Source organism: Thamnophis sirtalis, unplaced genomic scaffold, assembly GCF_051295495.1.
Source record: "Thamnophis sirtalis isolate CommonGarterSnake01/CBP01778 unplaced genomic scaffold, rThaSir2_p1.2 scaffold_7, whole genome shotgun sequence".
Lineage (NCBI taxonomy): Eukaryota > Metazoa > Chordata > Lepidosauria > Squamata > Natricidae > Thamnophis > Thamnophis sirtalis.
This window is the reverse complement of record NW_028261387.1, coordinates 8,820,428-8,833,012: the sequence shown is the minus strand read 5'-3', so window position 1 is coordinate 8,833,012 and position 12,585 is coordinate 8,820,428. Positions and strand designations below refer to the sequence as shown.

Sequence of the window (12,585 nt, the reverse complement as noted above, 5' to 3'; positions counted from 1 at the left end):
AGCGAAGTGGTTAGACTTCCAAATAAATAAAGTGTGTATGCTGTCCAAAGTATTATTTCTTTGCACAGCATTTGGTTTTTATAGATCATAAATTCAGAAGTTTAAAAAATCAGATTATTATGCTTTTCCCACCCTGACAGAGAATAAACATGAATTCAAAAGCACAGTGGAAGTGGGGAAAAAAGAAGAAAAGAGAGAAAAGGCAGCAGAGAAAGACAGAAGAGGTGAATACAGAGCTACAGAAGTGTTTATTGAGCATGCTACAGAGGCAAGCAGCGTACACATAAGAAGAAATTAAACAACCATCAAACCTCCCAACTTTGTTAGAAAATTAATTTTTAATTGTGCCGCTTTCAAACTATACTGAAATATTACATTTCTAAAGATGTAAAAACTCAACTAATAGAAAATATACATGACCTTTTTCTACATAGATAACACATAATCTATGACTCTTGGAACTAAATACATCAATTGCAAAAAGTATTGGTCATTTGAACAGAATCAGTAAAACAGCCCAGATTGATAGAGGAACTGTTTCCAATGAACTTTTTTTTCCTGTAGATTCTGAGCCATGTTTATAGTAAAGGCAGATCCATTTCTAGATATAAAATATTTTGAAGAGATTTATTAAAACTGAATATTACAATGCAAGGTAAATTAAGACTAAAGGCACATAAACTTTGGTCCCACCTGGTTGTCAGTTTTGTTTTTGTTTTTTTATAAAGAAAACTGCCAAAAAATTATTAATCTTTCTGCAAAAGTTTGCAATACATTTTCTTCATCCTTGAAATACATGCACCAACTCCTGAACTAGCTAGATCAGTCTGAACATGCTCAGAAATCCACAACCATATTTCAAATTGTAATTACTAACTAAAAATGGCAATATATATTTAAATGCATGTAAGTTATGTCAACTTCAAAAAACATCTACAAAAAATATTCAGCCACAAACAAGACATTACTTAGTGCCAACATTTATATGATTCGCCCCAGAGTGTGTTTACAAAAAGGTTAAGACTTTATACAACTTTTTTCACTGAGGCTAAAAGCCACAGGAACTAACAAAAAAACAAAAGAATCACTTTCAGACTTTCAAAGAAATTAACTCTTTGCATCTTTGTAGTTCTGACTAAAGCCTATATTTTCAACTAAACTAAATCTGAAATACAAAGGCCATTTTTACTGAGAGAAAAAATAATATGCTGAGTTTCTCTTGGAGAAGAGCAACTGATTTTGTTTTTTAAATGTTTCATGGAAAACTGATAAATCCCAAACAGAAAAAAGCTTAACCCTTTTTACACACTCTTGCCTAATACATATTTGGCATAATCCTGCAGAAGTTAGGTGCAACAAATTCCCCCTGAAATCAATGTTCTAATTCTTGGATTTCAATGGAATAAATGCAAGCCTAACATTCACTGGACTGCACCTATTAATTCCCATATAATGTGCCCCAAACAACCAAATTTTTAACTAGTAAATGCAACTCTAAGTTTTCCTTCTTTAAGGCACGTATGTTAACTAAGTTGAAAAACTATGGGATTTCCTCAGAATCCCCTTTAAACAAAATGGTTTCATAAACATATGCAAAACCAGCAGATAATATCACTGCTTCTTCCTTGCAAATCCTTTTTCATTTCATTTATACATAAACAATCAAGGAATGATAACAGCATGAAAAACAGATGTCCATCTCTGGTCCCCGCTTTCCCGAACAGTCATAGATGACAACACTAAACAATGTGATACAACCTTATTATTTTGATATCTCACTTCAAATGGTTGATTTGGAAAAAGAAACTCTCAGATGATGATTTTCTCCAAGATTGTAATTATGCAGATCAATCAAAGCCTGGATAGCTTCTTCTACTGTTGACATCTGAAGAAGGGCCATCTTGTGATCTCTTCTGGAACAAAGCAATGAAATTAGATACGAAAACAATACAAGGAAGTTTTAATATAAAACCTATTCTTACCAAGGACAGCTGCTACCTCATTTTAAATGAAGTTTCAAAGAAAATGTGCTTACTGAAAAAATTTAAATGCTTTCACAGTGCCTCCAGTATTACCAAACAACATGCGCAGGTCATCTTCCGATACTGACGGTCTAGAAAAAGAAGTAAAAGAGAGAAGAGAAACAAGAAAGAATTAAAAGCTACATTTGGCTTTTACATGAATTTTTCAAGGAATTTTCTAGCCAAGACTTACGGAATATTAGATAAATGAAGAGTTGCAGATGGAGGAAAAATATTTTGAAAGTTTTTCGAACCAGGCTTCTTGAAACGATGAAGAGGTGAATTGCCAAAATCTTTTGTTAAGCCTTGGTCATCGAGACCTTCTCGAGGTAGCTGAACTGTTTGATGTTTGGAAAGAGTGACACGAATAATCTTGCCATACATTTTCTGCCCATTAAGATGGCTCATAGCTAAACAAAAATAATGAAGATTATGTGCTTTAGTCCTTATAACAATTTAATAATATAACTTTTTGATATCGTTATTGTTTTTAAAATGAGCCTCTAGTGGCTCTTTGTTTTATTAAATGAAGACATGAAAAAAGATGCAATTTCTTTTCATCTGCCCAATATCAAAGTTATTTGAAATACTGGAGATTTCTCAGAGTAGTTTTTAAAATTTTAAAAAACTAATAGAAAAACAATTTAAATAATAAAAATAGCATAGTATATTCAATCTATCTATCTATCTATCTATCTATCTATCTATCTATCTATCCTATCTATCTATCATCTACCTACCTACCTACCTACCTACCTACCTACCTACCTACCTACCTACCAACCAACCAACCAACCAACCAACCAACCAACCATCTACCTATCACCTATCTATCTACCTATCATCTACCTACCTACCTATTTTTCATGTATCTTCTAGACTACCCATGAACTCTAAAATAAAATAATTAAATTTAGTATTTACGATTCCAGTGGATAGTGATATCTAATCTCAATCAAAGTAACATAATATAGAAATCCTTGGAAAAAAGGAATGTCTTAAAATGCCTAGTACTGAAAAGAGATTAACAAAGAAGCCTGGCCTTCCTATTTGAAAAGGGCATTCAATAAGCAAGCCCTTGCAGGCAGGAAGGTTGATGTCTCTGTCATTTTACATTCCAAATTTTCCACGGCTGTCTAGAACTCTTTTTTTTGTTGAATTATTACTGAATTTCAATGAATTTCTACTTAAAATCAAAACTAATTTCTAAGTTTCATTCACATCACTGTATATTCAGTAAAGAAAAAGGGAAAAAAATGACTTATTTAATGTAAAAATCAGACGATTTAATTTCTACCAGTAATTAGGCAGATCAATTTTATGATACAAATCTAAAAAGACATGTTTCAGAACTTTATTTTATTCAAACAGTAAATGCATTTTTGTAAGTTGGTGCATTTTGGAGCAGAATCAAAAAGAATTATATAACATGACATGTACATAAAAAAATTACTCTCCTTCCACTTCTTATAAATAAGATTATGTTTAACATAAGTAGGTAAATTAATGAATTACTCTCATTAGTCTCATTCCCTTTCTTAAAGATAAAATTATTGTTAATGCAACCTCGGAAGAAAAGAGCATGAATCTGCAATATTCTGTTATTTAACTATCCATCCATCACAGGTGCAGCTTTGCAATTAATAAATTACCTCATAGGTACAGAGAGTTGAGATCTGAAAAACCGAAACATCCAGAAAAAAAGTCTGTAGCTGCATCCACTGAAAAGTAAATTTGAATCCTGACATTGTACTGTCCGATTGAAAAGCCTCATGTTCAGAAAAAAAATATCTATCTGTAGAACGTATGAGGCAACTTTACAGACTTTATTCACCCCAACAGAAATCTTGTGGTATTACAAACTGTGACATATGAACAGTTTCCCAAACAATTTTAAGAAATACTGAAAACCAAGAATGAAATGGAAGAGAGAAAAAAAAAACATGTTAATCTCACCAAGCTGTGACTGGTTTCCATCAGCCATCTGTATAAGAGCACTGTCTTTCTTATTGTACAAAATCTTCACACGTTGTACATCCCCATAAACACCTTTTTAGGATTAGAAAAGTAACCCAAAAGAAACAGTATTTTAAATATAGCTAAACAGAATACGTTGAAACATCAATGAAACATTCGGACAGATCTCTCACTTCTTCCAGCATTCACACAAATGAATAAGAAGAACAAGATTTTGAATAGGTGAATTTTGAAAAAAGGAAGACATTTTTGATATACCCTCAAAGCTATGAGAATGGTTTTAAATAAAAGACCATGCAAAATAAAATCACATGCATTAAAAGAAAAGTTTGCATCTATGGAGTTTAAAAATAGCAAAAGAAAAATAGCAAAAGATTTACTGTTCAACTTTAAGCCAAACTGCTAGCTATAAATAAGAATTAAGGTGAAACAAATAATTAAATCAATAATAAAAGTATAGTGCTAACGATAACATACCGAAGAGGGTAAACAGACTTTGGGGCGTAACCATCTTTAGAAGGAGAGAAGAGCAAGCAGCATAAGACAAGAAGAGAGAAGAGTCGAGGAAGAGCGGAGATGAACAGATCATCCATAACGAAGGGTGGTTCCCGCAGAATGGTGAGGTGGTCATGGATCATGGTTCAAGGCGGTTAATTGGGGCAAGTTGGTCCGAGGAACATTTTGTTCAAGCACAGAAGCAAGAACATAGGGGATGGAGACAGGGGTGTAGACAAGGAATGCAAAGGATAGGATAGGGGAGGGTGTGGGAATTTGGGAAGAGACAGGGAAAGGGTAGGTGAGCACACAGGGAGAAGATGAAATGGGGAAGGGAAACAGCAATGCAGAAGAAAAATAAGGAAGTGGGGAACAAAAAAAAATAAAATATAGGTCAGTACATAGGAAATGCAGGAATTTGGTCAGAAAATGGTTGGTTTATGTATTGTACAAGAAAAAACTGAGTAAAATGTAGTCACCCAAGACAAAATATGGGTAAAGTACATCCATATCATACAGTAAATTACATTTCAATAGAACATGAAAAAAACATGCAATAGAAACTTAAAGGGAAAAAAAATCCTCTAAACTTTAACTGCATAAGCATGTCTGGTTATGAAATGCAGGGAGAAGTCTTTCAAATGGCACTCTGATTCAAGCATTTTAACACGCAAGACTATGAATGACGAAAATGAGAGAAGTAGAATGGTTCAATATTAAAACAGAGGCCAGTCAAATGGAACACATAGTCAAAAGTAGACAAACCAATACAAACTATCCCACATTTCATACCAGCTCCCACAGCAAGTCAAAGTAAAGATCCAAGGCAATAAAATGCAAAACTGAAAGTAACTCAAGACTTCAGAGTTAAGGAAATAATAAAACAAAGGTGTTCTAAAAAGGAGACAAAATGAATAGCAACCGCAAAAGAAAAGAAAAATTACTAAGAGAGATTGAAGAGTGCGGCATCAAGATCGCTGGGAGGAACCTTCAAAGAAAAATTTGTTAGAGTTTTTCACATACATTAATACAACAAAAAGAGCAGAGATGTGTAAGCATGAAATGAATAAGCAAAGGAACAACGATAACAACAAAAATAGCAGTTTTATTAAATTCTATATTTCAAAATGGAGCACACTCAGAGCTACAAAATAAGCTAAAAAAATATGCAGAACATGCAGTGTTTACTCTCTCTAGGTTTTTTTTTAAAATGAAACGTAGGTAGCCAAGTAGGAAAGGGTTATTTTAAAAAGGCTATACCTCTAAAATCAAAAGGATTTAACAATATAGAACATACTGGAATCCAGCCATAACTCAATCTGAAGTAACATGAATAAATAAAATCTTAAGATATGGAAGCAAGCTCAAAATAAGAACATACATAAGAATTTAAAAAAGAATGAAGCATGATTTAAAGAAAAAAGAATGCTGAAGAGAGAGTAAGATACACTAACCTCTTCATTTAAATTGCTAACCAAAAGGACTGTATTGCCACCAGTTGAAACTCCAGGCATACCCACACGGCCAGCTGCTGCCGCCGCATTTGGAATCCCCAAAGGACTCAGCGCTCCTGGAACAGCTGCAACAGGAAGCCCTAATTTTAAAATAAAGCATATTTTACGAAACACACACAAGTCGCTCTAATATAGCCTAATTAATGCTCCCATTGCTGAAACCAATTCTTTATGATAAAGAGACACTATGGCAGTGTTCTCAACCTTGGCATCTATAAGATGTGTAGATTTCAACTTGCAGAATCATCCAGCCAGCATCCTCTTCAACTGACTAATATAAATCGAAGCAAATGATGTTATTTCTTTTACAAAGCTTTTTTTAATTTTTTTTTTTAAATCCCTTCTAGCAAAGGGGAGGGGAAAAAAACCCCTTTAATCAATTTGAGTTTGACGCATTTTTACCTACATATTCTATTGGAAAAAAGTAACAAATAACAAAGGGAAGAGAATATGCATTTTTGTATTTCACCATTCCTCAGAATTTAATAAATGAACAACTTTATTAAACAACTTCTTAATCTGCAAACTGCCCCAAATATACTGCAAATTATCTACCAGAAGTGATGGAAAGCTCACAGATATATAAGCATCAAACTGTACAATGGACAATCACCCTTCTTAATTTTGAAGTCATCATTGCCAGTCTGGCACAATGCCTTCTAAAGAAAAACCCTCTATCTAAGGTTTACAAACCATATTCCATGACAATATTTCTCTAGAATAGTTTATTCACAATTATCGGTCCTAAGTGTGAAATAAATCTGCATAAGTACCTTGTAAAATTATGATTCAGTATTGCAGAGATTAACATAAAAATGTGCCCGTGCTGAGCATCTTTTGGTATTGAGTGAAAAAACTACGGTACTTGCAAATAGTATCAAAGTCTGGTGATAATGGACTATGCACTAATGAGTATTACTAGTACCTAGTACTAGTGCCATAGCCTACTCCATTCCCCAATTTAAAAGCAATAACTCCCTCCTCAAATCATGATATAAGCTTCTTTATGGATGCTAAGTTTTTTTTTAACAAGGTAACATTACAATTACCATTTTTGTAATTTTAGTTTATAACATTCCTGTTATAAAGATGAATCCCTTGCCAGGAATGATGTTTTTGTTTCAAACACTACATATTCTGACATCTTATATATCATTTAAGCAATAGCAGAAAGATCTATTGAAGTTTGTATGGCAACATAATTTTTTTAAAAAAAAGGTTAAATATAAAATACTCCAAGATGCTGTCATGGATCTGCCTCTGGACCCCTCTCCAGAAACGTGTTTGGAGGAGGAGACGGATGGGTTTGAGTGAGCAGAGGACAACCCGGAGCTGAGCGATGGTCTGGATCGGGGCTGGGAGAGCGCTAGCCTGACAGAGAAACCGCAGCTGGGTGGACTGGATGAGCCACAGGTTGAGGCTAAGCGAGGCAAGCTGCAGCTGCAGTTAAGATAGCCAGGAGGCTCCAGGTAAGGATCAGGAGCAGCTGCCACCCATTAGCAATGAGAAGGAAGTGAAATCCACCTGTCCTCCTGATCCAAGGTCACGTAAAAGGTAAATGTTCCCCTCGCACATACTGTATGTGCTAGTCGTTCCCAACTCTAGGGGGCGTTGATCATATCCGTTTCAAAGCCGAAGAGCCAGAGCTGTCTGAAGACGTCTCCGTGATCGTGTGGCATGAGTAAATGCCAAAGGCGCAGGGAATACTGTTGCCTTCCCACCAAAGTGGTCCCTATTTTTCTACTTGCATTTTTTACGTGCTTTCCAACTGCTAGGTTGGCAGAAGCTGGGACAAGTAATGGGAGCTCATTCTGTTACACGGCACTGGGGGTTCAAACTGCCAAACTGCCGACCTTTCTGATCGACAAGCTCAATGTCTTAGCCACTGAGCCACTGCATCCCTTCCTCCCAAGGTCATGTAGGGCAAAGGAGACAGGCACAATGCCAGTCAGCTGGATTATTTGTGAGGAGGAATCTCGTGAAGAGTCGCACTAGTGGCACCTACTTAATCCCACCCCGAGGAATTGAATGTTGCTGCAGAAACGTGCCCAGTTTCGTGCCTTGTGTCTTCATGCCATGTATCCTGACCCATTTGACTTGTTTTGTTGGACTCTGTGTGTAAACCAGCAGGTCTCAACCTGTGGGTCGGGACCCCTTTGGGGGTCGAACAACCCTTTCACAGGGGTCACCTAAGACCATCGCAAAACATAAAGTAATTTTATGGTTGGGGGTCACCACAACATGAGGAACTGTATTAAAGAGTCGCGGCATTAGGAAGGTTGAGACCCACTGATGTAAAGCAATGGACTCGGTTTACCCAGTGACTCTTGCCATGCTGAGCTCAGAATCCAAACCTGCACATCGTGGGTGCTTTCTGAGGACCTGTTTGGTGTTGAATAAACACCTTTATAGAACTCTTGCTGTATGTGTGCGGAATGGAGCAGCACAGACGCAAAGCAACAAGGAAGAGTTGAATTGCCTAACTTGATTTTGTATTTTGCAACCTGCTATTTGATTTGGATGAGAGCCAGGGTCTCCTGAGGTGTAAGAGAATTTTAAAATTAGAAGAGCACAATCTGAGATTTGGATGGCCTGGGTTTCTTTTTTGGTATGATAAACTTAAGGTTAATGTAGATCTTAAGAATAATTATATGAGAACCATCATGCTGAGAATGTGGAATAGATATAAACCCAGACTGTGTCCAAAAACGTCTTCAGGGATCTCAGCACAAGAAGCATTTTATAGAAGAAAAAAGAACAGCAAGCAAAGAGGCTAACCTATTGAGAGGTTTTTAAGACAAGAGCATGGAGAATATAAAATGAAATTAAAAGAACAGCTGCCTGTAAGGGATTTAATTTTCAATGGTTTTTGTATGTACAATGAAGAGAAAGATTTAAGGTAGATATGACCTTTGGAACTGAAAAGCAGAAGGCAGACTTTGTATTTAAATTCTGTAAAAAGATGAACATGTAATTGCTAAAATATATAAACTTTTATTCAACTGTAAAACAAAAGAATACGTGAAAGAATGCATGATAAAGAACTATGGACATAGTGTATTGATAAACTGTGAGAAAAATGTGGTTAAAAGTTCATACATTTTACTTTTTTGTTAGACAGTATTTGTTTTAACACAAGAGATAAAATGATTGCTACATGAGTTCAGAAAAATTGTATAGTAGCTATAAAGCTACTTAAAATTTATACTGGAAATGTGGACAAAAGGTCACTGTATCATGTGGTATACTTGTAAAAAAAGGCCAGAAAATTTTGGGTTCAAATATACACAATGATGGAAAGAATTTTAAAAACTTAATATTTGATTAGTACCAGAAATTTTATTTGTGCTGAGATTAATGGACAATTAGAAGAGTGCTATGGAAAGCTATCTTTACATATGATTACTTTTTGTGTAAGACTACCGTATTTTCACGACCATAAGCCGCACTAAAAATCCTAAATTTTGATCCAAAATCGGCAGTGCGGCTTATAACCCGGTGCGCTTTATATGTGGAAAAAGATCTCCCAGCTGCTTTGCTCCTCGCGACTGCAATAGATGTCCAGAGGCGGCTTTTGGGGCTGGTGGGGATTGGATTTCCGGCTCGGTGGCCCCTGTCGCTTCTGGACGTTGTGGGGAGCCGAGGAGAGTGTGGGGGGGAGCGCGCGGCGGTTCTTGGCGCTCTGGGAGGCGGGAGAGGCGCGCGGTTTGGTTTCTCCTCCCTGGGCGTCGCGGCGGCGGCCCCGGGCGCGCCGATCCCCGTGTTTTTCGCATCGGGGCATGCTCTTGCAGCACGCCCCGATGCGAAAAACACAGAGATCGGGCGACGTCCAGGGAGGAGAAATCAAACCGCGCGCCTCTCCCGCCTCCCAGAGCGCCAAGAACCGCCGCGCGCTCCCCCCCACACTCTCCTCGGCTCCCCACAACGTCCAGAAGCGACAGGGGCCACCGAGCCGGAAATCCAATCCCCACCAGCCCCAAAAGCCGCTTCTGGACATCTGTGGCTCCCGGCGCTCCAGGAAGCACCGAAAGCAGCTGGGAGAGGCGCGCGGCTTGGTTTCTCCTCCCTGGACGCTGCAGCAGCAGCCCCAAACTCACCGATCCCAGTGCCTTTCGCATCGGGGCGCGCTGCAAGAGCATGCCCCGATGCGAAAAACACAGAGATCGGTGAGCCCGGGGCCGCCGCTGCGACGTCCAGGGAGGAGAAACCAAGCCGCGCGCCCCTCCCAGCCGCCCTCGGCGCCCCCCGGAGCGCCAAGAACCCTCGTGCCGCTCCTCGCGATGTCCAGAAGCGTCGGGAAATGTGCGGCTTATAACCCGGTGCGCTTTATATGTGGAAAAAGTTAAAAAAATTAACGTTAATTGATACTGCGGCTTTTAATCCGGTGCGGCTTTTGGTCGTGAAAATACGGTATGCACAAAAATGAATATATATATATATATATATATATATATATATATATATATATATATATATATATATATATATATATATATATATATATATATATATATATATATATATATATATATATATATATATATATATATATATATATATATATATATATATATATATATATATATATATATATGCATATTTATTTTAAAAAAAAACCATAATGAATGTATTTTGGAATCATAATAGAATTTCCGAACATGGGTAGATTGATAAGCAACATTTCTTTATAAATCTTTTTCTCTCCCTCTTTCTCTTTCTCTCTTTCCTTCCCTCCCTCCATAACCAATTTATATACTATTAAATGGATCATATAATTCAGTGATTGGAGGTCCAAGACTATAATTGCATAAATAGTTATTTGACTAATAATACAAGATATATATATCTTGAATCATATATATATATATATATATATATATATATATATATATATATATATATATATATATATATATACATATACATATACATATACATATACATATACATATACATATACATATACATATACATATACATATACATATACATATATATATATATATATATATATATATATATATATATATATATATATAGAATCATAGATCTGCATGTCACAAATTACACAAATCCTTCACTGATACAGAATGCTAAAATCAAGTGACATATTACTGTCTTTACTTAACATGTCATGATCACAACATACCCCAGGTTTTTGCTTAGGCCAGTGAACAATATGAGATTTAGTAGCCCATCATGATTTTAGATATAATGCTTGGATGAAAGAATAAAAATAAAGTAAATATATCAAAATGTCATAACTGAACACTCAATAAAATCCTATAATTTCCCATGGACATCTATTATACATCATTGTATTTTTAGAAAGTTCATGGAATAAGTAAGCAGTCTCTAGGATGAATGATGAAACTGCCTGGGCCATGTTTCTTGGGAATATATACAGAGGGCATTACATTTGCAAAGCTGGTCTATTGCATCCCATTAATATAACTCTGGCTCAGACTAAAGCAAACAAAAGTAAACTAACCTAACCAAAAAACCACTCATTTCAAAAATGCCACTTGTCAAAATAATATGAACATTAAATTTCAATACTTGGAGATCAAATGAGATAAAGAAAGAAGTTACAAATGTTTATATAATCCTCAGTGGGGGGATTGTAGGGATAGAAAATGATCCAAGAGTTGAACTCTTTAAAAAAGCTGAAATCATAATACACCTGAAAAGAGTTCAAGAATGCAAATTGAATCGTCACATTGGTCAGAAGCAATAATGTAAAAACCGGTGAACAGGTTTCCAAACTCACGTAGATTTAAAGTAGTAGAAGAGGTACAACAAGGAGACCTCTAGATTTTTATTCATAGCAGCACATTTGACAAGCAACTAGCCTTAATGAAATATGGATTCATTGCTAACTAGAAATAAGATTGTTATTTTTCTTCCTCACAAGCATATGACAATTCTAAAATGAAACCGCCTGAGTTGAGGCTTTGCCTTTAATAGAACATTTATTTCAGCAATGCAAGTAAACTTGAAGGAACATCTCAAATGCCACTTGTGTAACTGCCTTAACTAGGCTGGAAAATTCTTTGGGGGAAAAGGTGATATAAGAACTGCCGTGTCCTTATAACCAGTCCTTCCTCTCTGTCAAGAAACAGATAATGGAATTCACTTTCTGCACGCAAATCAATAAAATTCTTTTCCATTCAAAATGGGACTTGGCAATTTTACCTATTATTGAAACATGGCTATACTTAGGAGATTACTATTTTATATATTCTGGGAAAAATGAGGAAGCTACCAAGAGCAATGTTTTTTTGCTCAAGATATTATGTTAAAAATTCATTATGAAATTAGCAATATCTATCTAAATATCTCTGTTCCTTTTTTGCTTTTGGGTACACTACTTAAAAGCTAAATGATCTCTTGTGCAAAGCAAAGATTCTTCTTCATCAGTTTAATGTAATATTAAATTGACTGGGATTTCCACCCGCAAAAATACCAAATTTCCTTTTTAGTAAATACAATCAGTAGGTATGTGACTCTTAGAGATTATATGATGAAGACTCTTAACTTTCTTTATTGCAAACTTGAGATTCAGTTTGTAGTTTCAT

General features: G+C 36.0%; 1 protein-coding gene across 4 annotated transcripts in view; it reads right to left on the bottom strand.

Annotated features, from left to right (window-relative positions):
• Window positions 1–319: 319 nt before the first annotated feature.
• The window catches only part of PTBP2 (polypyrimidine tract binding protein 2), a 69,041-nt gene continuing 56,775 nt past the window's right edge, over window positions 320–12,585 (bottom strand). The window contains exons 9-14 of one of the 4 annotated variants that reach the window (XM_087719289.1): window positions 5,948–6,087; window positions 4,476–4,509; window positions 3,978–4,070; window positions 2,215–2,431; window positions 2,036–2,113; window positions 320–1,913 (exon numbers count right to left, since the gene is read on the bottom strand). In XM_087719289.1, the coding sequence (XP_087575415.1) occupies window positions 1,781–1,913; window positions 2,036–2,113; window positions 2,215–2,431; window positions 3,978–4,070; window positions 4,476–4,509; window positions 5,948–6,087 (695 nt within the window). In that variant the 3' untranslated portion in view covers window positions 320–1,780. The remainder of the gene's footprint in view (window positions 1,914–2,035; window positions 2,114–2,214; window positions 2,432–3,977; window positions 4,071–4,475; window positions 4,510–5,947; window positions 6,088–12,585) is intronic. The other 3 variants (XM_087719290.1, XM_087719291.1, XM_087719292.1) reach the window with 3 other exon arrangements.